Consider the following 26,696-nt stretch of genomic DNA (forward strand, 5'->3'; position numbering starts at 1 on the left):
CTCATACACACACATATGGTATATTAGTGCATATTACTAAGGGAATGGTGACATTTTGGATAGTGGTTATTCTTAGGGTAAGGATGAGGAAGAACAGACATAAGACACTTAAATAGTATTAATCGTGTTCTATTTCTTAACTAGGGAGTTGGTTCATGGGTCTCTTTTATCATGCTTCCTTTTCCTAAGTTACATATGGCTTATATATAATTCCCCTGTGTGCATCAAATATTTTAGTTACAAAATGGTTAGACAGTGAACGAGTGAGGTTGGAACTAGCTGTAGGAGTTGATGTATGGTATTCCAAACAAAGCAATGCAGTGTACAAAGGCCCTGAGGTGGGAACAGTTGTAGTGTTGGAGGACTTGATAGGAAGCCAGCGTACCTGGAGAACAGTAAACAAAGAAGAGGGAAGCATGAGATGAACTGGAGAGGTGTGCAGGAACCAGATCTTGAACCACAGTAAGGGGTATGGATCTAATTCTAAGTGTGGTAGGAAGCCAGTGGAGGATTTTAAGCAGGTGTAAGACATGATCAGATTTATGTTAGCAAGAGATTTTGGCTGTGGCTTTGGCTGGGCTTCCCAAAATACAAAGGAATACAGGCAAATTTAAGCCTTTAATTTGACTAGAGCATAAGTAATAAAAATAAAGGGGGAATGGTGGTGGCATTTACTGAAACAGAAAAAACTAAATAGAGCCTAATGCAAAAGGGATGTTGTAAATCAGTTTGAGACTTGGAAAGGTGAGCAGGAATCAGATCATGAAGACTCATAAAACAAAAACATTGGGGAACAATTTGGTTTATGCCATGCGTGCATGCTCAGTCGTGTTCAACTCATTGTAGCCCACCAGGCTCCACCATCCATTGGATTCTCCAGGCAAGAATACTGGCTCGGGCTGCCATTTCCTCCTCCAGGGGATCTTCCCTCCTGCATCTCCTGCACTGGCAGGCAGATTCTTTACCACCGAGTCACCTGGGAAGCCCCCTTGTTTTATAGATGCTTTCAAAGGTTTTAAGCTGCGGTGTATCGTCAGATTTGCTTTCAGAAAAATCACTTTGGTAGCCAAGGCAGAAAAGCAGTAGAGAGCCTAACACTGGAGCAAGGGAGCCCAGTGAGGTTCCTGCGAACATTAGCTGGCACCAGCTTGTGAGGCCTCAATTAGGGTTGCGACAGCAAAGATGGAGAACACAGATATGAAATATGTCAGGAAGTAAAATCAGTAGGAATCAATAGCTGGTAAGATACTGTGGGGAGAAAGGAATGGGGGTGGGGGTATAGTCAAGTATGATGGTTAGCACTAATTGGCCATCCAACTCGCCCTTGCCCCAGATGTATCAGGTAGATCTGCCACCAGATCCCAAGGAGGTGGCACCCACCGAAGCTAGAAATCAAGAAAAGGAGCGACAGAGTCGATTCTTCAATGTGCGGACCAGAGTCATGGGGGTGAGTGGGCAGTGGGGACTTTCTCTGGACCAGGGGTCACCTTACTCTTACACCAGGAGAGGAACATAGCCGTGCCCATCACAGCCCCTCCCTGATTTGAGCAGACTGCAGGGTTATAAAGGAAGGAGGAAGGGAAAAAGGCACCCACCCCAACGTGTGGTGAGGGCCTGAGAAAGAGGCCTAGAGGTGCAGGGGAAGAGGAGCCAGTGACAGCAAACTCTTCTCCAGTCATCTCTGGGCCAAGTGGTCTGGTTTTCAAGAGACAAGTAAATGGAGCCAAAAGAAGTCTATAAAGAATATTTGGTATTGCATGCATATGCCAAAACTCTCTGGAAGGCTACATAAGAAACTGGTAACTGATGGGAGGGACACTTACTCTTCCCTAAGCTGTACTCCCTTTTGCACTATTTTGAAATGTTTTAAATGAATTATAGTCAAAATAAAGAGAAAATATTGATAGTTTAAGAAAAAAAATAGATTGCTGGGTGGGTGGATGAGTGGTGTGACTTGAGATCTAGTTGGCAAATGTTTCAAGGCCTGTTCTGTGCCAAGCACTGGGTTAGGCAATAGGAACACAAAGCTGACTAAGGCCCAGTCTCTGCCCTTAGCAAGCTCACAGCCTAGGAGACAATCAATAGAGGCAGAGTTCAAGGTAATGAGGATAGTGGGTCCTAGGTGCTATGGAAGTAGCACCTGCTAGAGGGATCAGGGAAGTCTCAGCTGGTCTTAAGGGATGAATAGGAGTTTGGGTAAAAAGAGGAAGAAAGAGTGTTCCAAGTGGAGGGAGCTGCTGGAGCAAAGGCCATCAATATCAAACAGCGTAAGATACGTAGAGAACTGTAAGCAGAGCTCCTGAGGGTGGGAGAAGGGAAGAGGGTGAGAAGAGGCTGGAGGCAGAGGCTAGACCACTGAGGGACCTACAAACCATGGTGAGATGGTGGGACATTATCCAGTAGATACTGTGGATCCTATAGGAGGATTTTGAGGCAGATAAATTCTGAGCAGTCTGTGTTAAGAGCATTCGAGGCCCACTGCTGGGCTCCTACCTTGATTTAGCCTATTTCTTTGGCATCAGGTGGATGCTGAAGCCCTGAACCACCAGGTGGAAGAACGAAAACTTCAGGAGGCAACAGAACGAAGCAAGAAGGCAGCTTATGGTAAAAAGCCCAAGGCTGGAGGCCAGCCAAGGGGGAAAAGCAAGGATCTGAGTGGGCTAAGGCAAGGCAGTTCTGCTCTGGAGTGCAGCCTGAGGTCTGAGGGGTGTGGTAAGACAAACCAGATGGGCCTTTGGGAGCAGTGGCTGTGCTGAGTAGGCTGTCTCTCCTGTGGGGCCTTCTCCATACCCCTATCCACCACCCCCAGGTACCAACCAGGTGCAATATGATCTGGTGGCTCAGATGCTACAGAAGGAAGAGGCAGAACGGGCACGTCGGCTGGCCAAGAAAGTCCAAAACTTTAGAGAACAGAGGCAGAAACTCAAGAACAGGCGTGAATTTGACTTCTGGGATTCAAACCAACTCTGGAGGGAGTTTCCAGCTTATCTTGGAGACAATGCTCCCTACTATGGCCAAGCCAGCCTGCAGTGCTTCTCTGGGGAAGATCTGGAGAGGGCCGCATGTCTGAGAATGCAGCAGGAGCAGTTCCAATACAGCCTGGAGAGGCAGCTACAAGAGCAACAGCAAGCCAGAGTTGATGAGAACTGTACAGGTAAGCAGCGAGGCCCTCCAGGCTGTGACCTGAGGCCTAGTGGGGAGCCATCCTGAGCTGAAGACCAGAACTGTGTGGGCAGGTCCAGTTTCATGCAAGGGCTGATACTGAAAGGTCCCAATCTCCTTCATCAACTGACAGTGTAGCCATTGATCCCTGATCAGCCTGGCACTCCATTACCTGAAGACAGCAGAGTAGAGACAAACCTAATGCTCCTGCCACTTACTAGCTAGTTTGGGGAAATGAACCCTCCTCTCTGTGCTTCAGTTTGCTTATCTTTAAAATGAGGAAATCATCCATACCACACAGCTCATGTGACAATGAAATGAGATGCTGTAAGTAAAGCACAAGCACCAGTACAATAGTAGCTACAATAACCAGTAGCTACTATTACTCTGACATCTGTGGCCATGTTCCCCTCTTCCATTAGAGTAAGGGCAAGGACCATCTCTTACCTACTCACACCACTCACCTTTAAAACCACCCCTGTTGTAGCACCCTGTTTTGTTATACCACTTACCATAGAGGTATCTGTGGAATGTCTTTCTCCCCCAAATGTCAGCTCACTGAAGATGAACCACATCTCTCGTTTCCACCTCTATATCCCAGGTACCTAGTACATTGCCTGCCAGTGTCAGGAGTTCAACAAAATCATCCTTGAATGAACAACTGAAGACCAAAATAAATAAGACAGGCACCCTGCCCTCCAGAAACCCACAGAACCAGGACTTCCAGGAAATCAGTTTAGAGTAAAAGGAAAAAATACACGCACAAGTTATTTGCCAGCAAATATCTATGCTTTAACACTGGGTTAGGTACTATGATAGGTACTGTGATAGAAATATATACAGGATATCACTCAGTCATATCTGACTCTTTGCAACCTCATGGACTATACAGTCCATGAAATTCTCCAAGCCAGAATACTGGAGTGGGTAGCCTTTCCCTTCTCCAGGGATCTTCCTCAACCCAGGGATCGAACCCAGGTCTCCCACATTGCAGGCAGATTCTTTACCAGCTGAGCCACAAAGGAAATCCAAGAATACTGGAGTGGGTAGTCTATCCCTTCTCCAGAGGATCTTCCCAACCCAGGAATTGAACCGGGGTCTCCTGCATTGCAGCCGGATTCTTTATCAACTGAGCTATGAGGGAAGCCCATAGGACACAGAGGGAACATCAAGATGGGAGGGTCAGTTCTCACAGGGGAAGGGAGGGATGGTAGGGGGTTGGCACAGGCCAGCTGTCAGGAACCAAATTTTAGAAAGCTGGGTACAATTTTGGCAAGGTAGAGAGTGAGAATGAGAAAAGGCCATTCTAGGCAGAGTGGGCAGCAAGAGGAAGAGTTAACCTTTATTGAGTACTTAAGTACTGTGCCAAGCTTTCTACCATATATTAACTTATTTCATCTTCAACAACCCTATGAGGCAAGTACTAGTGATATCCCTATTTTCTGTGGAGGAAACTGAAAGAACTGAAGAACAGAGATATTAAGTAAGTTGCCCAAAGTTATAGAGCTAGTGGGTCATGGAAGGGGGAAGTGAACTCAGGTGGCAGGTTGGCTCCAGAGCCCACACTCTTGATTGCTACACCATACTTGCTCTGTCACCATTGAGAAAATGGGGACTCAGAGGCCAAGGGAGGTTTCAGAGAGGGAGTCGTCAATAATGTCAAATGCCCTCAGAGAAGTTCAGATAGGAAAAGAAACCTATTAGATTGAGAAATTAGGAGTATTTGGTGATTACCAAATCACCAAAAAGTAGCTGCAGTGGCACCAGGGGCCAGCTACCTAGTGACAGCAGGCAGGTGTACAAGAAGGTAGAGTTAGGCAACAGAACAGCAGAATGCTGGGGGAGAGTCTGTGTAGTATCATGAAAGGAGCACGAGCTGATTCCTTGAGATATCTGGATTCTAACGTACTAAGTGCCAGCTGTGTAACCTTAGGCATTTTACTTCACCTCTGGACCTCATCTGGAAACATGGGGTGACCTTTCCTCTTTGACTTGCTATGAAGACCAAAATGAAACCCGGCACCCCTATCCTCCCTTCCCCTGCCATCCAGTCTCCGAAGTCTGTCCCTGTGCCTCTCCAGAGCCAAGCCTTCAACCTATGCTCTGGACCCCATTCCCCCTGTCCCCCATGCAGGCCGTGCTCCCTCAGGTACGCCCTGGCCCTGAGGTTCTCAACACTTTCCACTGGCCATATTCTGTGAAGGCTATAAACATGCTTATGTCTAACCCTTTTTTAAAAAAACTTTTTAAAATTTTTATTTCTTTTTGGCTGTGCTGGGTCTTTGTTGCTGCGCAAGGACTTTTTTTTGTTGTGGAGCATGGGCTCTAGGGTAGTTGTGGCACATGGGCCCAGTTGCCCCGAGGCATGTGGAATCTTCCCAGACCAGGGATTGAACCCATGTCCCCTGAACTGGCAGGATTCTTAACCACTGGACCAACAGGGAAGTCTCTGTATAACCCTCCTTAAGAATAAAACAAAAGCCTCTCTCCATTCTGATTCCTCTAGACGTTATGAGCTCTTTTCCTTTACAGCCATACTTTTTGAAAAATCTGTCTCTACTTGCTGTCATTCCTTCCTAACTTTTCAGTCACACTTCAACTCCTGAGATCTTATTTCTCCCCACACACCTGCACTGACACTACTCTTACAAAAATCATCAATGCCCTTTGTGTTATCAGGTACAAGAGGCTCTGTTCAGTCTTTTCTCCTTTACTTGGACTTTCTTGCTACACTTGACTCTTATCACATTCTTCCTTCTTAAACCTCTCTCTTCCTTGGCTTCTGTGACAGCACATTCTGCTATAGCTCTCCGATCATTCCTCTTCTGTCCACACTTTGTGGATTCCTCTTCCTTCTAGAGACTTTGTCCTTGGTACACTGCTCTCCTTACCCTGCATACTTGCCTCAGGTGCCCTCGACCCTCATTCTGGTTTCAGCTACCACATCACCATCTCTATGCTGAGGACTCTTTTCCTGCAGTCAGATATCCAGGTGGCTGCTGATCACCTCCAATTCAGCTTCCTAAAGAGAATTCATCAGTGCTCCCTAACCTGCTCTGCATTCTGTATCCTCTAGTTCCAGAGGTGGCCACATCATGCACGGAGTCATCCCAGCCAGGATCCTGGGAAGCATCCAAGTCTTTTGCTCTCCCTTGCCCCCTAATCCAATCCATCAAATTCTGCTGATGAAACCTCCATATATTTCCCCTGCATCCTTTCCATCACTGGCCTGGTTTCAGCCCTCTCAGCCGGCCTACTGCCATAGCCTCCAAGATGGCTTCCCTACCTCCACTGTCTCCCACCAGCCTCACTGTCTTCTATACTGGCACCAAAAGGAGCCTTCTAAAATGCAAATCTAACCATGTCACCCCCTTAGTTAAAATCCTTCCATATTCGCCATCACCTTCAGGGTCAAGTTTCCAGTCATTAGTCTGGCCCCTGTAGAGCTCCCTAGTCACTTGCATTTTATGCTCCAGCAAGAGCAGACTACTTATAATTTAAGATACAGATCACGCTGTTTCTTCACTTCCTTATTTGATATTTACTGAGGACCCACTACGTACCAGGCTCTGATATAGGTGCTAGTGTATGGCAGTGGATAAAACAGACAAACGTCCCTGCTTTTACAAAGGTTACCTTGTAGTGAGTAGAGAGACAGGCAATAGACAAAAACAATTCAGTAAAATGTAAGGTATATTGGATGATGATAAATGCTAGGGAGAAAAATAAATCAGAGGAGGATAAATGTTGGGGTCAGGCGGGTGGCAGTTTTAGGTAGGAAAGACAGAAGGCCTCACTGAGGAGCAAAGTGAGCAAAGACCTAAGGAAGGAAAACAACATGAGACAAGAGTATCATTTATTACAAATCCCGGAGACCACTGTAGCTGGACTGAAGCACTTTCAATACTTTTGCTCAGCTGTACCTGCAGCCTAGCCCTTAGTCTGAAGCTCAGAGATGAAATAATTTCCCCAGGTCACACAGCTCCGAAGCAACAGAGCTGGCATTGAGACCCAGGTCCATTAGAAGTATCTTTCAGTGAGGCACCTGACAAAACCTTGTGGCTGTCACTTTTATTATCCCTAGCCCCAAAGAGTAGCTGCGTCCACACGTCCCTACAATGAGGACATTACCCCACTCCCAAACATACATAGACATAGCTTGCACATGCATAAACATACATTCACAAAGCTTGCTGAACAAATGGCTGAATGACAGTGCCCTGGCCATATTTCTTTGTGTAGACATGCTCGATGACCAGCTACGCCTAGCTGTGGACATGCGGGCTGCCCAACTGGCCAAGCTGGAGGAGTCCTGCCGCATAGCCATGATGGCTGCCACAGCCAATGCCAACAAAGCGCAGGTATGTACAGCATAAGAGCCATCCAGGGCATCAGGCTTCCCCAATCTACCGATCAAACCAGCCCTCTCATCTACCTGCAGACTTCCCCCTTCACCCTAGGGCCCTCTTAGGGCAAGAGGTCCCCTTCCCCACCTCCAGGCTCAGGATGATCTGAAAACAGAACACTGCCCTCCCTTCCCCAGTGTCTCAGTCTAAGGGCTTCCAGAGGGCAGTTCCCTGCCCATTCCACCCCTTCCTCCACCTTAAGTCACTCAAAGGCCATGCAGTATCTCTTCCTTCTCTCCCTTAGATCGGGGAGAGTAGGGCCATGTCTCCCCCTCCCCCTGTGACTGAGAGCTCCCTGAGGTTGGGCATCCAAACACTCACATTTGGGGGCCCCACCAGGCAGCTAAGCTGGCTGAGCAGCAGCGCCGTGAGCATCAGCGACAACAGGAGGCGAACCTCGTGGAGGTCCAGAACGAGATCCCAAGTGACCTACTGGCTGAGAACGCACAGGTTGCCCAAAACCCCGTGGCTCCCCACAGGGTCCTGCCCTATTGCTGGAAGGGCATGACTCCAGAGCAGAGAGCCACCATCAAGAAAGTACAGGAGACACAACACCATGAAAAGGAAGCACAGCGCCAAGCTGAACAAGCACTGGATGCCAAATGGGAAAGCAAGGCCATAAACTTGGCCCAGGCAGCAATGGAGCTAGAAGAGCAGGAAAAGGAGCTGTGTGCTGAATTTCGGAGGGGACTGGGCTCCTTCAACCAGCAGCTGGCTAAGGAGCAAAAAGCCCAGTGAGTTCTAGGGGGTAGCAGCAAAGATGAATGCCAAGGGAGGGTAGGGAGGGATGGCAAGGACCAGGGAAAGCCCATTAGCTGAGGCCACTGGATTTCTTTCACAGGCAGAATTATCTGAATTCATTAATCTACACCAATCAACCTACAGCCCAATATTATCTGGAGTTTAACACCAACAGCCGCTGAGCTCAGGATTGTCCTCTCCCACCTTCACCATCAAGCTCACAGAAGCTAACAGTCAGAGAAAAAAATGCTGCAGACCACCCCCCTCCCCAATCCATTTCCCAGTGGAAGAGAGCTGAGCCAGTACCCTACCTCTGACCCCGGGTAATAAAGTTATTCATTAAAATCAAGGTTACATGTTGTAATAGGACACAAAAAGTGTAAGGTACTGCCATTCCCACCCCACCCATGGGTTCTGAGCATCCAACCCTGTCAGTCTTCACCCATTCACATTTCTTCCCCATGCCAGCTCCCCCAGCACACAGTGCTGCTCACTCCTCCGTGAGAAACAGACTTTATTAGGCACACAGGGTGACTGATAGGCAGAGGTTACAAAATGGCTACTGGGCTTCTTTCCAAACTGGAGAAGAGTACTCCAGGAGGGGGAGGGACAGAGGAACCTTTGTTCTCTCTGTCTTCCCCCTTCAAGGCTGCATGCGGATGGCCCCATCCAGCCGGATGACTTCTCCATTGAGGAATGAGTTCTCGATGATAGCCTGTACCAGATGAGCATATTCGGCAGGGTCACCAAGTCGGTTGGGGAAGGGCACCTGGCTGGCCAGGAAGTTGCGCACTTTATCTGGGAGGGTGGTCAACAGCGGGGTGCCAAATAGGCCTAGATAAGACAGCCAAAATCAGAGACCCACCCTCACTTTTATATTTACCTGGTCCCTCCTCACCGTAACTCTACTTGTGGTGCTTCCCTATGTCCAGAGATAGAAGGCTGCTGCTGTTTAGATGGTAGATACCTTCCCTGCTCAATTGCCCACAGATCCCACCCAATCCCAGGTGTGGCGGGGAGGAGTATGTCTACCTGGAGCAATGGTCATCACCCGGATACCCATGGGAGCCAGATCCCGAGCAATGGGCAGTGTCATGGCCACTATGCCCCCCTTGGAAGCAGAGTATGCAGCTTGTCCAACCTGGAGAGGGAGTGGAGGTCATAGGGGGCAGGGCCCCCAACAAGTCACCAGGGTACAAGCCTTGTCCCTACTCACACACCTGGCCCTCAAAGGCAGCTACGCTGGCCGTGTTGATGATGACCCCACGTTGGCCTCCCTGGTCTGGTTCGTTCTGGCCCATCTCACCAGCCACCAGGCGGATCACATTGAAGGTGCCCATGAGATTCACCTGGAGGACCAGAAGAGACGTGATATAGGACTTGAAGCAGAGGTAGCCTTTTGTGGGTGTGGGGACACTCACAGTCAGATACTTCTTACTACTACCCCTGGAGAACCTCTAAGGCCTTACATTGATAACTCGCTGAAAGTCCTCCAAGGTATGGGCCTGGCTTTTCTTTAAGTTATATGTCTTGCTGGCCACTGCAATGCCTGCACAGTTGACTGCCACATCCACACGGCCAAACTTTTCTCTTGCTAGAGTCAGGGCTGCTTGCACATCCTTCTCTGAGGTCACCTTCAAAGGGAAAAGTGGAGAAGGTATTCATCTACCATCACACACATACCACTAAATCTTGCGGGGGGTGGGGGGCGCAGGGCAAATCCAGTCTTCGAGTGACAACAGAATTGTGTAAGCAAGGGAGAGACCAAGGAAAGAAAACTCTAAAGTGAGACAAAGGTGAAAATGTTAGGTATTACAGAGCAGTATTTCAAAACATCTTTAAAATCTATACCCTCTTTTGATAAACTTACATACCCCTGGAGATTCTCAACTGCTGTGGATCAGATAAGTTGTGAGAATTATTGATATGAAAATAAACTAGCTTTTTGGTACCCCTACTTGCTAATATGATTTCGTCCAGCTTTACTTTCTGTAGTTTGTTTCAGGATAAATTTTTTGACTTTGTAAATATTAAAATTACTGGGCACAATAACTCTACATATCTCCTTGAGGAGATTCTGATATGGCTAATCCCCAACCTACCTCCCCACCCTCCTCCCTGTTGTGAATCACAGCTTTAGAAATTTTTTATCCAGAGGCATATGAAAACAGCTCAGACCAAAAGGGAAAAGGAGATGGGTCCATTGCCCACATAGACAGGCACTCTTATGAAAAGGAACCCCATGGGAGAGGTGAGGTAACCCCACTTACGTCGGCTGGGGCAAAGGCGCAGCTCTTCCCTAACTTCTTGGCCTGGGCCTCCCCATCTGAGTTGGGCAGGTCCAAAAGTACAGCAGTGGCCCCCTGCCCCACCAGTCGCTCCGCTGTGGCCAAGCCTAGGCCTGAGGCTCCGCCGGTTATTAAGGCAACCAGACCCTGTGAAGAGGAGCTCGGTCAACAACTACACTGTGCAGACCACCCCCACCCATTCTCCAGGCTTCTGCGAGGGAGGCTCCCGGTCACTGCCGCGACTTGACCCAAATGTGCCTCCTCATGTTAACGATGGGACCCTCTGGGTGTCTCATTCTCAGACAGCCATCCAGTCACCCCACATGCACGTGCCCCGCAGAGTTGACCTTCACCTCCCGAGCCCCACCGTCGCAATAACAGGCCTAGATAAGAGTGATGCTTTCCCCCAGCACTTATCTCTCCCCGCTGGTTCTACGGCTGCGCCGTCCCAGTGGGTGCAGAAGGGCGAAAACCCGTTTACCTTCACGCTCCGACATGCAGCTGCCATCTTGCTCAGGCCTCTCTACAGGGCTGGACTGTCGGGCATCTGCTGATTGGCCGGGGTGGAGCCGCGGGGCGGGGCCGGCGAGGTGGGCGGTCCGCCGCTCAGCCAAACAAGTGGGCGCCAGCCTCTCACGTCACCCGCCGCAGGGGCAAGGCCGGCCGGGGCAAGGTCCAGGCAGAGAGTCTCTACACCCGGGGAAAAGCAACGAATAGCCGCGTCGCAACACTACCACACCCCCGGGCCTTTGGTCAGGCCTGCAGCTCTGCTGGGGGGAGGGGGACAGGAGATTGAGAATGTGTTCCTTACTCCTCGGAAAAAGCCTCCGTTCAAGTATAAACATATCGGAGAGACTCCTATATGCCAGTCTCTGTGCGGGGCACTAGGGATAATAGAGGAATGATAAAATAATCAGAGGAATAATAAAAGGTTCATGCCTTCTGAGAGGGAAGTTGGAAAAGTTCAGTTGGAAAAAAATAATTTCAGTACAGACACAGACAAAGGAAGGGACAAAGAACCAGATTCTAGAACCCAGGCATGGATATACAAAGATGGTGATTGTGAGAGCCACATACAGAGAAATATGTTGAGGTGACCGACAGGTTGTCAGAGATACGGATGTGGAAAGCCATAACAAGAGAAACTAGAAAACGACATTCTGAGACAGCTGCTGAGAAACACAAACCCAAAGAGGCATAAGCAGAGAAGCAAAAAACATCTTTGAGCCTTTGGTACTGTCCTCTATGTCTAACCACCTATTTTAAACCCCAAAGCCTAGATCACACATTTCACATTGGACCTCAACCAGAGATTGTCATTTAAGACCCAGAACACCCTAAAACATCTTTTCACCAGTATTCTAATTATAATTCTGAGCCTACCTTATCTGACTTCTTTATATACTTCTCCCCAAACCAAGGTCTTCAGACCATAACCTTAGTCTACATTTTCAGCCTCATTGAGCTGTGTATTTCCTTTATTTTAAGTATCTCCCTATCTGGGTTCCCACCCAGGAAGACTTCCCTCTGGGCCTCCTAAATGTTGACTTACTACCACACTCATGGTCACTACACCATATCCATGAAGGGATTTAGTACCAGATTCACAATCTTTCAGACAGCATGAAGTGCCCCCATCCCTCAGTGATATCACTCTTAACGGAGCCAAATATGGTCCAACCACAGTGCCCTGTTTGTGTTCTTTCTTTTGTTTTTAATTTTTATTCAAGTGTAGTGTATTTTCAATATTGTGTTAGTTGTGGGTGTACAGCAAAGTGAATCAGTTATATATAAACATATATCCACTCTTTTTTAGATTCTTTTCCCATATAGGCCATTACAGAGTATTGAGTTTCCTGTGCTATACTGTAGTTTCTTATTGGTTATCTATTTTATACATGATGTTGTTTAGTCACTCGGTCTGACCAACTCTTCTGCAACCCCGTGGACTGGAGTCCACCAGGCTCCTCTGTCGGTGGGATTTCTCAGGCAAGAGTAAGTATTGGAGTGGGTTGCCATTTCCTTCTCCCAGCATCTATGACCCAGGGATTGAACCTGCATCTCCTGCTTGGCCGGTGGATTCTTCACCGTTGAGCCACCAAGGAAGCTATTTTATGTATAGTAGTTTTTATATATTAATCCCAATCTCCCAATTTATCTTCCCACCCCAGCTGTGTTCATCTTTGAATTAGCTATTCTCTCTGCCTGGAATGCTCTCCTGATCTTTGCATGACTGTATTTGTTGCTGCTGTTGTTGCTATTGTTTGGTCATTCAGAACTAAGCTTCAATGTCACCTCCTCTCCCTCACCTCTCAAGCTGTGAGCCACTTAGTTGCCATTCCATTGTGTTGGAGGATGTCATCAAGAGGACGTAACCTCAGGTTGACCACAGAGTTGGACCCAGGCATTGGGACACTCCATACCCTGCTTCTGTCCCTGGAATATGCTCACTGTTCCTACAGTTAGAGCTGTTTCAAGGACATAGCCTTTAGAGAGTAAGGTGTTGGGACCATCTGGACTGAATACCACCTAACTGAATCCCATGAACCCCTGTATATAAACTTTTAAGATTCTGGCAGATGGGTGTGGAGATTACTAGTCTTTTGGTCACCCAGAACAAACCTTAGAAGTTCCCTTGCTCATTAAATCTGCCACCTACCAATCTGGAATGGTCTGCCTCTTTCTTCAGTCTCTCCCTGCCCTTCCTGTGCAGGGGCCAGTTTTTTGAATCAACACATTGCATATTTGAATTCTCTGCATAGTAATTACAGGTCCACCATCTTTTTCCAAACTTGGGGCTAGATATGCTTTGGAATTCGAAATTTTTTCAATTCTGAAGACACATACCCTATATTACATAATTCTATATACTGCATATACTCTATACATAACGACCGAGAAAAGTCTGGAGTGTCGCTAATTATTAAACATTAGTAGTTCTAGAGGCAAAAATATGAAAATTTACATTGAATGAATCAAGACTACAAATAGCCTTATGCTATTTCAGGTCAGGTTTTGTCACCTAATGAGTTTGGGCTCCAAAGTATGAAAAAACAGCCTGATACTTCCCAAAACTTTTGGCACTGTGGAATTGTGCCTTAAGGATTTTAAGTGTTGTCTAACCTGGCCTTGTTTGTGTGTTCTCCGTGTGCTGGAAGGTAAACCCCATGGCAGCAGGATCTTGTCCTTTACCTCTTGGCTACCTCATGCTAAGAACACTGCCTGACATGTACTACACACTATCAATATGAATTAAGGAATAAACCAGTCAATCTTGGAAGAATTTGCAGGCCAGCTTCATGATTCTTTCATGAAGAATTATGCTCAGCTCCAAGGACCTTCACCTCCTTTCTACTTTAACCACCTCTGTCTAAACCACACTGTTAACCTTGTCATGTCCTGGCAAGATTCCCCCACATCTACAAACCACCGCCTCTGACTCTGACCATGTTCTCCCAATCATCTCAGGTCTTCTCTCCACCACTTCTTTTATATCCTTGAACCCTGTTGATCTGTGGGCCTTTCTATTTTCTCCAGCCCAGCAGCTTCTTCCTACTTTTCTTCTGGACAGTGTAGACACTATCTCATTCCTCCTCTCTCTTTACCCATTCCCACCAGTGTCCTCAACCCATTATCCCTTGGCATCCTACTAATTCAACTCCTTGAATTTTCAGCACAGACTCTGATATCAGAGGTCTGGGTTTGAATCTCAGCTTCATCATTTGCTAACTGGATGACCTTGGGAAAGCTACTTGAATGTGCCTCTTTATCCTCTTCCATGAAATGGATAAAATCAAAGTACCTCCTTTGTAAGGTTGTTAGGAATATGGTGCCGTTTCTCGGATTTAACCTGGCTGAAACAACCTCGGCTCAGCCCCCACGAGGCGGAGCCCAAGCACAGCAGAAGCCCAACTCAGTGAAAGCTCCCACGGTGGAAGCTGAACTCAAGAAAGCCCAGCGCAGTGGAAGTGACAAGAAGCCCAGTGTGCTGGAAACTGGGACAACAAAAGCAAATTCAGCAGAAATGTCACACAGCTCAGGTTCCAGAAGACCTCCGATTAAGGTAGGAGGTCCTCGCTCCTATGGCTGGAAGGACATATGGCTAACAAAATCTTAATTCCTTTACAGTCTCTCCTTTCTTGTTTCCTCTACACCCGCACCCCCCTCAACCCCCACAAACAGGCGAGCAGCAATGGGTGCAACTGAGGGACTCTGGCAAGGGCTCCTCTACTCCCCAGTGTGTCCCAAAGGTTGCACCATCTGCTATGCCCTAGTGGGTGCCCAAGTGGGTGCCCAAGTGGGTGAGGGTTCTTCTGTCCTTAATCTCCTTTGTGCCAAGGATCAGGCCAATGAAAATTGTGGGCACAGGTCAGGTATTTAGCAGATTTTCTGGCAGATTATGAAGGGGATTCCTTGGCACATTTTCCCCACTGCTTTTTCCTCCCATCCTCCAGCTCCTCTCTCCATCTGTGCCACTGCTTACAAAGTATTAGGCAGGTCATCATCTTTCCATTCCTGAAAGTTGTGCTTGAAACCGTTTACCTAAGATTTGGGACTCAAACCCACGGGGCAGGGACTCTGTGCTATGCTTAGTCACTCAGTCGCATCCAACTGGGACTTGAGCCCAGCTAAAACCCATGGTGCCTAGTTTCAGGACCTAATGAACCTCAGGTTCTTGATGTCTCATTGAAAAAAAAAATCAATGAGAGATACAGCAATAGGTAAGAGGTAGATTTGTATGGGTTCAGAGAGAAGCACTCTACAAGAGTGTGGGCCATCACAGAGGGCAAGTGCAGTGGCCATGAGCTGGGTGATTTCATACGCTAATAAGTGGGTCATTCCAACAATTGGGGGCCTGCCCACTCCTGGGTCTCTTGACAGTGCCTTGGAACTGTCCTGTCACCTCTAGGTGTGTCATTTAGCTTGCAAGTTGAGGATCAAGGTTTAGTCATCTTGGATCCATTTTGATTTTAATTGGTTTATGTTATGCCCTTGGGCTATGTCATTCTTTCAAAAGTTGTGCCCTGCCCTCTTCCCTCCTGTTTCATGCTCTTTTCCTGGGCCCACAATGTTGCCCTACAGTCTTCTGGAGGGACAACCAGAAAATAGCGGGCCCTTGGGAGAGAAATACTGTATAATATCCAATCTCTCTAGATATTCAGGCCTTCATCTTCCGTGTTTCCTACAACATGTGCAACAACGATTCTCAGTGAACCCGTGAAGGCAGGTGACAGGCACACAATGCCTGCTAGAAGTCCATCTATTGGTGGCATCCCTTCAAGGGCAATTGGGCTTCCAGGGATAATGTTTGCCACCTTGGGAGTTAGCTCTGGAGGCTGTTTGGGCCCAAACTCTTACCATGTTCTCCTAAAGTTACAAACACACCCCCGGATCAAATCTTCACTCCACTTTTATAGAACATCTGGTCTATTGCCTCTTATCAATTTGTTCTTAAGCCACTTAGTAACTCCTACAACCAGGACCCTGCTCCCTTGTAAACAACATCACTCCACCCCGTTTATTATTAAAATACTCTAATGCCCTTAACAGGACCAGATAGCCCACTCCTTTGTCACTTCTGTTATTGCCTGAAGTGGGTCTATGACAATGAAATGTTTACCATTGGAAACACCCTAATTGCTCTTTTGGAGGACTAGGGGAGGAAATCAGTGACTTACATTCCCTCAGAGCAATAAGAGGATAGGGCCTGTGGCTGTTTTGCCAGGTTCCCAGTCTCAGGGCACAGGCTTGGATTGCTTTACATCATGGTATCTATTCCCATCCTCAGTGGACAAACCGGCAATGAGTTAAGATTACAACCCCTTAATCCTACCCAGCACTGGTCACGCTGGAGACCTTGGGAACACCCAACTCCAGTCCGTGGGTCCCAGGAGGTCGACCTGCGTTGACCTGCCTAGGGATCTGGTCCTTGGAAGGTTGTCACACCCCAACCTGCTCGGGGATCTGCCAGTCCAGGGGTCCCAGGAGATCGACATGCCTTAACTTGCCCAGGGACCCAATTCTCGGGAGGCCGACATGCCTCGACCTGCCTGGGGATTCAATCATCAGGAGGCTGTCATGCCTTGGCCTGCCTGGAGATCTGCACCCTGACCCAGGGACGCCCGGCTCTCAGGTTGCAATGGTACTGGGTAGGATAAGCTTCAGAAAGACTCACCCCTGAGGAAGTCCACCCATAGAAATAGAAGGAAGCCTATTAGTTGTGGGACTGTGTCTGGTCTCAGCAATAACTCAGGAGTCCAACAAGAACCCCTTTGCCTTTCTGGAAAGTCTAAAAGAGGCCCTCCAAAAGTTTACCAATCTGGACTTAGATTCTTACGAGGGACAGGTGATTTTACAGGACAAATTCCTGTCCCAATATGCATCAGACATCAGGATAAGGTTACAACAGCTACAGCAGCAGGACCCTGCTGCCTCTTTATATGAGATGGTCCATACAGCCACCAATACCTGTCATAACAGAGAACAGGAGAGGGAGGCCAAGGCCCAGGAGAGGGAGAAAAGGAAAGAGACAAGGCATGCCCAGATGCTGGCCGCCCTCCAGGGAAACCCTGTGGCAAACCCTGAGTCCTTGAAGGACAAGGCACAAGGCAAATGCCCAATCTGTAGACAGGCAGGACATTGGGCCAAAGAGTGTCCAAACCATGACAGGTCTCCTAAAACAGCTTGCTACAAATGCCATCAATTGGGACACTGGGCAGCACTCTGCCCTCGGGACCCAAGAGCCTCAAGGTCAAGTGCCAAGCCTTCCCTCATGATGGTTCAACAAGACTGAAGCGGCCCACTCCAGCCAGCCTGCCTGTCACAGATAACCATTATGGGGCTGGAGCCAAGGGTACAACTGGATGTGGCAGGTAGGTCCAAGAATTTCTTGGTTGATCCAGGGGCTACCTACTCTGTCCTGACCTCCTTCTCCTGAGCCTTCTCCTCCCAAACCTGTACCATTTTGGGTGCTATAGGAAAAGCAATTACAAAAAGATTCACCTGAGCACTTGGCTGTTGGGATGGACAAATATTTTCCCACCAGTTTTTGGTGGTCCCTGAGTATCCTACTCCCTTATTGGGAAGAGATCTTTCCCTGCCTTCAAAATCTTGCAGCTATTGCAGTCCTGATAGAAAATGCTTTAAAACTATCTCTTGGGGGCAAACTAACTATTTTTACCAGCCACCAAGTGAAACAACTCCTGAATGGGAGAGGCCATTTATGGATGTCTGATCAAAGGATCCTCAGATATCAAGTAGTGCTGATGGAAAATCCAGGCCTGACTATATCGCCTTGTGAGGTTCTTAACCCAGCTACCCTCGTGCCTACCCCTTTCACTCTTGCCTAGAAACCTTGGACCACTGGACAAAACCCCGAGAGGGGTTATCAGATCTTCTGACCAATCCTGAGGAAATCTGGTACACTGATGGAAGCAGCTTTGTCTTTGATGGAAAAAGAAGAGCCGGATATGCAGTAGTCTCCAATTTTGAGACGATAGAGGCTAAGCCTCTGTCACCAGGTACTTCAGCCCAATTAGCTGAGCTCATAGCCCTGACTTGAGCTTTAGAGCTGGGGAAAAGAAAAAGAGTAGCCATTTACACTGACTCCAAGCATGCCTTTCTGGTGCTACATGCACATGCTGCTATTTGGAAAGAAAGAGTCCACTTGACCACCCAAGGGTCCCCAATCAAATATGGTGATCAAATCCTTAGGCTCTTGGAGGCAGTCCATTTGCCCACTGAGGTTTCAGTCTACTGAGGTTTCAGTCTCCTATTATAAAGGACACCAAAAAGGAAGCACAGAAGTGGCACAAGGAAACCAAACAGCCGATCAGGCAGCTAAGAGAGCAGGATTACAGAACAATGACCTAATAGGGGTTGCCACCTCAGTTCCACAGACTAATTTGTCAGAAACTCCTTCATATACTGAAGGTGAGACTCTTAAAGCTAAGAGTGAGGGCTTTCAAGAAGATCGTGTTGGGTGGTTCCACAAGGAAGGACTCCTTTTTATGTCTGGGAACCTCTGGTGGAAGTTGGTTAACTCCTTACATGCCACCACTCATTTAGGGGAGAAGGCCCTCCAAGGATTACTAGAAAGGTCCTTCAGAGGAACAGGCCTCCAAATGACTGTAAGGTAAGTGGTCTCCTCTTGTCCCACTTGCCAATTAAACAACCCCCAAGGAGCTCAAAGACCCTAGCTGGCCCAGCCTGTCCAATGGCATGGGACCTACCCAGGAGAGGACTGGCAGATGAACTTCACCCAGATGCCAGTTTCTCAAGGGTATAAATACCTATCATTCATGATAGATACATTCACAGGATGGATTAAAGGCTTTCCTACCTGGACTGAGAAGGCTGAGGAGGCGGTAAAAAAAACTGCTTCCTGAAACCATTCCGAGATTTGGTCTGCTCAGGTCATTACAAAGTGACAGTGGGACATCATTTACTTCTAAGGTCACCCAAGGGGTCTTTAAAGCATTGAGCATTACTTATTATCTCCACTGTGCCTGGAGGCCTCAGTCTTCAGGAAAAGTAGAAAGACCCAACCAATTCTTAAAATCAGCGATAAAAAAGATAAACCAGGAGACCACCCTGGGATGGAAGGAGGCTTTACCAATAGCTCTCCTCTGCACCCATGTTGCCCCTAAGGAACAGGTTGGTCTTAGTTCTTATGAGATGCTATATGGGAGACCTTTTGTTTATGTCAATGACCTCTTCCTAGATCCAGAGGCTCAGACCCTCCAGTCTTATACCATGGCCATTGGGCAATTCCAACAAGATATATGCTTGTGGTGTGTCAACCAGGACCCAAAAGATTCTAAAGAGACACCACTATATGCTCCAGAGATTCAAGTCCTAATTAAAGTCTGGAAAGTTGGGTCCTCAAATGCTCAACTCCAGCCCACATGGAAGGGCCCCTACCCTGTAGTACTTTCTATACCCCCACAGCAGTCAAGGTACTAGGACATAACTCCTGGATTCACTACTCATGAGTCAAGCCATGGAAGAAAACAGAAGAGGACACTCAATACACGTATGAGCCCCTGGGAGATCTCAGATACCTATTCAGGACTACAAATGAGTGCCATTCTAATGAACACCCCCAAAACTAAGTTTCTGAGGATAAGATTTCTCAGGATAGCTCTAAAAAGCCAACACAGCTTGGCAGGGGTTGTACTCCAAAACAGACAGGAGATAGATCTTCTGATCCCTGAACAAAGAGGAACTCAAGCCATCTTGAATGAGATGTGTTGTTTCTGGGTAAATACCACCAGTTAAGTTACAGAAAGTTTCAGAGTCCACAAGAAAAACATTCAGATCCTACAGGATCTCAAAGAATGAGCTGGAGAGTTCTTGGGGTGGCTACAATATCTCTTTAGGGGATCCTTCTCCTGACAGGAGGGAATTTGGAGTTGGCTAATGCCCCTACTAATCCTTGTTATCACCATATTGATGCTGCTTATGATTGCTCCATGTATTATCGATTGTCTAACCCGTTTTGTCTCTGCCCAGGTCAACAAGCTACAACATGCAGTGCCAGTTGAACAAGGATATATAAAACTACAGCTGACCATGGAAAATATCACTCACCCTTAGATGGACACCGCTATAAGGACTCTGAGACTTGAGACTAGCAAGAGAGGGAGGCCCAATGCCCCTCGCTGTCCCAATTCAGCAGGAAGTAGCCAGAGAGACCTTGATGCCCCATTCCCAAAGAATTGAGCCTCCCATCTCTTGAAGGGGGAATGTTAGGTAGTTAGAATAGGAAAAAGGAGTCCATAATGGCTGTGGCTAAAAGACAAAGAAAGGAAAAAGCCTGTGAAAATAGAACAAAGGAAGTTTGGAGGACTGGAGTGAGAACCTCAGGTGAAACAAACAGCCCTCCTGGCTAGCCCAATTTACATAGGACAGGCTCAAGGGGAGGAGAAAAAACATATAAAAAGAGGAGCCCAAATTGAACTTCTGGCTTCTCTTCTCTTTGTGTCTTTTGGGTCGGCCCACCCTCATGCCTCAAGGATGTATTTTAGTTTGCTTGCCAAATAAAACTGAGCTATAACACTGATCCGTCCATCGATTCAATTTTTGCTGCGGTGAGACAGAACTGAGGAAATTACACACTCTCCTGACAGTAACAAATAATATTAGTGTGAAAAGAAGTGAAAGTGTTACTTGCTCAGTCGTTTCCGACTCTGTGACTCCATGGACTGTAACCCATTAGGCTCCCCTGTCTATGGGATTCTCCAGGCAAGAATGCTGGAGTGGGTAGCAGTTCCCTTCTCCAGGGGAGATTCACAACCCAAGAGTCGAACCTGGGTCTCCTGCACTGCAGGCAGATTCTTTACCATCTGAGGCATCAGGGAAACCACAATATTAGTATCAGTATGTCCCCAATACTGCCTGGGAGATATTTATACTAAAATTTATTTGTTGTTTATCTGAAATTCAAATTTCATTACTGAGCATCTTTTATCTCACCTGGTAGCACTACTGTGGGGAGTTATAAAGTCACATGTTGTTGCTGAAAAGTAGTGTTGTACAGGCTGAAGTCAGACAGTTATAATGCAGCAACTTATGGAGAGGCCTAGAAGTGAGAGAGAACCAGTCAAAGGGTTTAAAGCAAGGAGGGGTTAAAGCATATTAAAATTTTAGCTTTAGGAAGAGGTTCCTTCTGGCTTCTTGGAGGCTTCTTTTAAGAGGGACTGAACTGAGATAGAACAGATGTTGGAGGTAATGACTAAGTTTAGTTTAGTTTAGGATATGTGTTGGAGGTGCCTAAGTGCAGAGGTTAAAGCGTCTGCCTGCAATGCGGGAGGCCTAGGTTCGATCCCTGGGTTGGGAAGATTCCCCTGGAGAAGGAAATGGCAACCCACTCCAGTATTCTTGCCTGGAGAATCCCATGGACGGAGGAGCCTGGTGGGCTACAGTCCACGGGGTCGCAAAGAGTCAGACACACTGAGCAACTTCACTCACTCACTCACTCAAGGAACATCTGGTGTAGAGGGACAGAAAATGATTGGCTGTCTCATTCTGAAATTCAGTGGAAAAAATGAGCCTAGAGAGTGGAAAGTCCTCAGCAGAGAGGCACTACTGATACCAGGAGATAGATGGGCTCCCCAAAAAGGAACTCAGGGAGAAGGCCAAGAAGAAACAGCTAAGCAGGGGGAACCAGGAAAAAGAGGTGTCATGAAAGCTAAGGGGTAGTTTCTAGGAGGGAGAGTTGGTCAACCATGTCGAGTGCAGTCAGAAAGTTCTGATTACACAAAGGCTGAACAATGGCCATTGATTTGGGCAAAGGTAAAGTCATCATGACCTTAGGCTGGCATCACACAGGCTCATTTAGACATCAGTTCCATTTATACAAATGATAAACACTTGGTTAGCATGCGTCCTCAGCATGCTCTCAGATGTTCGCTACAGTCATTCTCACAACCCACACACTCCTTCAGAATTTAAACCATTCATTTGAATTGTGCCCCAACTCACTCAAATTATAGGTACATGTTCAGTTGCTCTCCACACTCATCTGCTGGGGTCCTTTGTATTTGTCAATGTCATCTCAGAGTCAGAGCTAGTGCCTTTGCCAGGATAACTTCAGGCACCCACAAGGGTTAAATGGGTTATCCTGTGGTTTTTATCTCCCAGGAGTAAAGAAAAACCTTTGCTCTTCTCTCACCTCCTGGTAGAGCTAACCCTAACCTTAACTCTGGGTAATGCCGGATGTTGCTGGTTCTGGTGTCCCTGACATGCCTCCTGGCTCATCTCTGGCCCTCATGCACCCTAACTGATGAGTATCTATTGTGTGCAAAAGTTGAGTTCACTCTGTTCCCTATTTTCTAATTATCTTGAGACAGAGGTTCAAACAATAAAGAGAGGAGATACTCAATGGCACAATTCCCCAAAGAAGTGGGACAGGTCGAGACCAAGAGCCCAGTGGGAAGGGCAAGCCCCAGATAGGACTTCTTTTCTCTGAGACCCGAGGAAAGACAGTAGGGGAAGAGACAAGGTTGGAGGTGACAAGAAAGGAAGTGTTCAACTAATGGCTCCATTTACTTTAAACGCAATAGTTCTTAACCCAGGGTCCAGGGTCCTTTCAGAGTCTCTAGAGAGAATTTAAAGAAGGCAATGGCACCCCACTCCAGTACTCTTGCCTGGAAAATCCCATGGATGGAGGAGCCTGGTAGGCTGCAGTCCATGTGGTCGCTAGGAGTTGGACATGACTGAGCGACTTCACTTTCACTTTTCACTTTCATGCATTGGAGAAGGAAATGGCAACCCACTCCAGTGTTCTTGCCTGGAGAATCCCAGGGATAGGGGAGCCTGGTGGGCTTCCGTCTCTGGGGTTGCACAGAGTTGGACATGATTGAAGCGACGCAGCAGCAGCAGCAGCAGCAGAGAGAATTTAAGGAGCCCATGGATTTGGGGGGGAAGGTTGCATCTTTATTTTCACTATCACTAACAGATATGTAGCATGTCATTATAGGAAATGTGGTTAACAAACTACAGTAGTATTAGCAGTACCTGTGGTTTTGTCACCAATAGGAATCAGATTTTCATAGCGCATCATAGTTGTTTCAGGTCTCTCAAATTACACCAACTATTTAGAAATTTTGTTAGTCACTAAACCTGTTGATAGAGTTTGATATTTAATATATTAATAAAGACGTACTTATATAACTATGTTACAGATATCTTTCTTATTTTAGTATTTGTATTTCTTTTGTAATCTTTATTTATCTTAGGCATGCATCATTCTGGGGTTTCTTTAGATTTCACCAGATTGCCAGAAGTGTCCTTAGCATAAAGAAAGGCTAAGAGACACTACTCTGAAGAGTAACAGTAGCTAATATTTACATAGCTCTTCCTAAAGGCCAGGTACAGTTTTAAGTACATTTTTCTTTTCCTTATGTAGTTGTTAACTCATGTATTCCTGTTAGGTAGTTAGAATAGGAAAAAGGAGTCCATAATGGCTGTGGCTAAAAGACAAAGAAAGGAAAAAGCCTGTGAAAATAGAACAAAGGAAGTTTGGAGGACTGGAGTGAGAACCTCAGGTGAAACAAACAGCCCTCCTGGCTAGCCCAATTTACATAGGACAGGCTCAAGGGGAGGAGAAAAAACATATAAAAAGAGGAGCCCAAATTGAACTTCTGGCTTCTCTTCTCTTTGTGTCTTTTGGGTCGGCCCACCCTCATGCCTCAAGGATGTATTTTAGTTTGCTTGCCAAATAAAACTGAGCTATAACACTGATCCGTCCATCGATTCAAATTTTTGCTGCGGTGAGACAGAACTGAGGAAATTATATACTCCCCCAGTATCACTAATGAAAATTATTTATTTAACTGAAATTCATATCAGAGTGGGGCTCTCTATTTTTTATTTTCTAAATATGGCAACACTACCGCACGGATAACCACCCTAATGTTGAAATATTCCTCCTCAGGCTCCCATGGCTCTCTATGCCCACCTCCGCACCAATACCTACCCTGATCCCTGAGAGTTCAGGGCTGTATTCTGATCTCTGAATCCTTCATTTGCCATTCAGGGCCTAGCAAAGAACACAGTTTGTTGAGTGAATGAATGCATATGTGACATCCCAATAAACCTGCATCATTTGGTGGAATCAATGTCTTGTGATCAGTACACTGCCTCAGTTCCACTTGTATCCACCTTGTCTTCACATGATTGCCATATCGACCCAGCAGGCAAGCTGGTAGGAAAGCAGGAAAGCGAGCAGGCAGGCACGAAGGCTGAGAACAAGGAGCCAGCTGGCGCCGAAGAAGCTGGGAGTGACAGCCGGCGCCCTCAGGGGGCAGGAGCCTGGGAGGAGGGAGGTAATGCGGGTGGAAGCATGCTTCTCCCTTGGGGCTCCTCATCACCCCTCCTCCAGGAGGTGCAAAGCACCCCTGTCCAGCCCCTGGCCAGAGGCCAACCCAGGGCTGGCCCTCTCGGGGCCTCCCAGCTTTCCAGCCCTGGATCTAGTCTAGTTTCTCCAACGATTTTGGTGGAGAATTCTCCAACAATTTTGGTGGTTTAGTCACCAAGTCTTGTCTGACTCTTGTGACCCCATGGACTGTAGCCCTCCAGGCTCCTCTGTCCATGGGATTTTCCAGACAAGAATACTGGAGTGGGTTGCCAGTTCTTTCTCCAGGGGATTTTCCCAACCCAGGAATCGATCCCAGGTCTCCTGCATTGCAGGCAGATTCTTTACCTACTGGGCTATGAGGGGAGCCCTGGCTCTCAAATCCCCTCCATGCCCACCGGGGTTGAGTTAGGAAAGACTCTGAACAGAACAGATGGGTGCGGGGAGATGAGTCAGCCCAGGCGAGGCAGAAGTGGCAGTGAAACTCCTGCCAGTGTGACTGGACAACACCCAGAAGTGGGAGGCCCACAGGGCGGGGGTTCCTATTCCAAGTGTGAGGATTTAGAGGCACTGTCTGTGATAAGTCTTGATCATGCACCTACTGAAGGGGTGGCTGTGTGATCTGGGTCGAGTTGTCTTCCTCTTCTGGCCTCAGTTTCCTCCTCAGTGAAGTGGGTCGAATACTCACTCTATCCTAGTGCATCATATCTAGTATAAAAGGTGGTCTGTCAGTAGTAACTGTCATGCGTAGCACTTGTGCCCTCCACCCTAGGCCACTTGCACCATGTGAAACTGTCCCATTGGTGGGGATGTGGGACACAGTGAGGAGACCTTGATCCATCATCACAGGGAACCCAAAGATGGCTCAGGCCCTCGAAGAGACTGGCAAAGGGGCTCAGAAGGAGGGAACCCAAAGAGTTCAGCAAAGGGGGTCAGCAGGGGGCAAGTTCCCCTTTTATTTCTGCCACTCCCAGGTGAGGAAGAAGAGTCGTCTGCTCTGGAACCAAGGACTGGACAGTGATATACAGGCTGCACCCTGCAAGTCAACAGATTAAATATTATTTTTATTAACTCAGTCTTTTTTTTTTTAGAGGGGTTGCTAGCTAAACAGAAGGATTCACACTAAGATTCCAATACGCGGCTGTCCTATAGTCCTGACCGAGTGTGGGAAGATAAGACTCAGGGAGAAGGAGGGCAGCAGGGGCGCAGAGATGAACAGGTCTGGCTTTGCCAATACCCACTCACTCAGCCCCTTTTCCCTTCCGGAGCAGTTCGCGGCATCTGCGCATGCTCCTTCCGCCCCTACCAGGCCCTCCGAGGGGGTCGCCCTGTGCTCCGTGGAGGTGGGGTCCGCGCATGCGCGTCCTGCTCGCTCTGTTCTGCCAGTCGGGTGGGAGAGTCAGTTGTGGAGCTGGCCGTTGCGATTGAGGGGAAGAGTGCGGCCCGACCCATAGGAAGTGACTGTAAGGGGATGTGGACAAAGCGGCGTGCGACAGCAACAGGTCACAGAGAGAAGAGGAGGGGTGCGGCCACCCGGGGCAGTTTAGGCAGACGCAGAGTCCTCGACGGTAGACAAGCGCTTGTGGGTCCTCCTTTCTTCCGGATTGCCGTTTGTGGTGCCCGCGGGAGGTAGAAAACCAGAGAACGGAACGGGGTGGCTGTGTTAGACCCAGAGGAAACCCCTGTCGATCCCCTCCTCACATCTCCAAGGCCTAGAGAGGACTCAATCTTAGGTCCATTGGACCCCATATCATACCCCTGAAGAAAAGCTAAATTTGCACAGTAACCGCGCCAGACCCCACCCTCAGTCTATCAGTCAGTTCCAAAGGGCTCACCCACACTTCAGGGGACTCTGAGTCGAAAAGGGGGTCTGTGGAGCAGGGTGGGATTACAGCAATTGAAAAAATTGCTCTGGAGCCGTCTCTGGCCTGGGAAAACCGCTGCTTCCACAGATAAGCCGAGCGGAGCAGGCGCGGGGCACAGAAGAGTGACTTCAGACTACAGAACAGGTAGTGTAGACTGAATGAGGTACGAATTGGCCCAATGAAGACGGAATTAGGTGCTAATTGGCCCAATCTGAGACTGGGTTAATAACTGACTTCTGACCCCCAGGCCCCTGTAAGGACAGTGAAGGGAGCCTTTGACTGCTCCCTCTACAGGTGTGAAGTCACAGAGGCACTGGGGCTCTTGAAGCTTGATGCTTCTTCTGAATGAAGACGGCCCAATCATATTATGTAACAT

The 26,696-nt window shown here is 47.7% G+C and overlaps 2 protein-coding genes across 3 annotated transcripts; one reads left to right on the forward strand and one right to left on the reverse strand.

Moving 5' to 3' along the window:
- The first annotated feature begins 1,288 nt into the window (after positions 1-1,288).
- On the forward strand, positions 1,289-8,491 carry RIBC1 (RIB43A domain with coiled-coils 1). The gene is made up of 6 exons (XM_052663634.1): positions 1,289-1,447; positions 2,523-2,604; positions 2,810-3,154; positions 7,405-7,523; positions 7,908-8,302; positions 8,410-8,491. The coding sequence occupies exons 1-6, from the start codon at positions 1,289-1,291 to the stop codon at positions 8,489-8,491; spliced, it is 1,182 nt and encodes a 393-aa protein (XP_052519594.1).
- A 315-nt stretch (positions 8,492-8,806) lies between these two features.
- HSD17B10 (hydroxysteroid 17-beta dehydrogenase 10) lies at positions 8,807-11,152 on the reverse strand. Of its 2 annotated transcripts, none has more exons than XM_052663357.1 (6): positions 11,079-11,152; positions 10,580-10,744; positions 9,779-9,943; positions 9,530-9,658; positions 9,342-9,450; positions 8,807-9,024 (listed from the first exon to the last, which is right to left on the reverse strand). In XM_052663357.1, exons 1-6 carry the CDS (start codon positions 11,103-11,105, stop codon positions 8,858-8,860), a joined length of 762 nt encoding a protein of 253 aa, XP_052519317.1. In that variant the 5' UTR covers positions 11,106-11,152; the 3' UTR covers positions 8,807-8,857. The 2 variants fall into 2 exon arrangements, with proteins under 2 accessions (XP_052519317.1, XP_052519316.1); XM_052663356.1 differs by having other exon boundaries at positions 8,807-9,143.
- Positions 11,153-26,696: the final 15,544 nt, after the last annotated feature.

The sequence above is a fragment of the Budorcas taxicolor genome, chromosome X, assembly GCF_023091745.1.
Source record: "Budorcas taxicolor isolate Tak-1 chromosome X, Takin1.1, whole genome shotgun sequence".
NCBI classification, from domain to species: domain Eukaryota; kingdom Metazoa; phylum Chordata; class Mammalia; order Artiodactyla; family Bovidae; genus Budorcas; species Budorcas taxicolor.

Excerpts from the sequence above, each read along its gene's own strand:
- RIBC1 (XM_052663634.1), top strand. The coding sequence starts at position 1,289 with ATGATGGTTAGCACTAATTGGCCATCCAACTCGCCCTTGCCCCAGATG. Across the intron at positions 1,448-2,522 it reads TGCGGACCAGAGTCATGGGG|GTGGATGCTGAAGCCCTGAA; the intron begins GTGAGTGGGCAG and ends CTTTGGCATCAG. Across the intron at positions 2,605-2,809 it reads AAGCAAGAAGGCAGCTTATG|GTACCAACCAGGTGCAATAT; the intron begins GTAAAAAGCCCA and ends CACCACCCCCAG.
- HSD17B10 (XM_052663356.1), bottom strand. The coding sequence starts at position 11,105 with ATGGCAGCTGCATGTCGGAGCGTGAAG. Across the intron at positions 10,745-11,078 it reads CTGCATGTCGGAGCGTGAAG|GGTCTGGTTGCCTTAATAAC; the intron begins GTAAACGGGTTT and ends TCCTCTTCACAG. Across the intron at positions 9,944-10,579 it reads GCGCCTTTGCCCCAGCCGAC|GTGACCTCAGAGAAGGATGT; the intron begins GTAAGTGGGGTT and ends TTCCCTTTGAAG.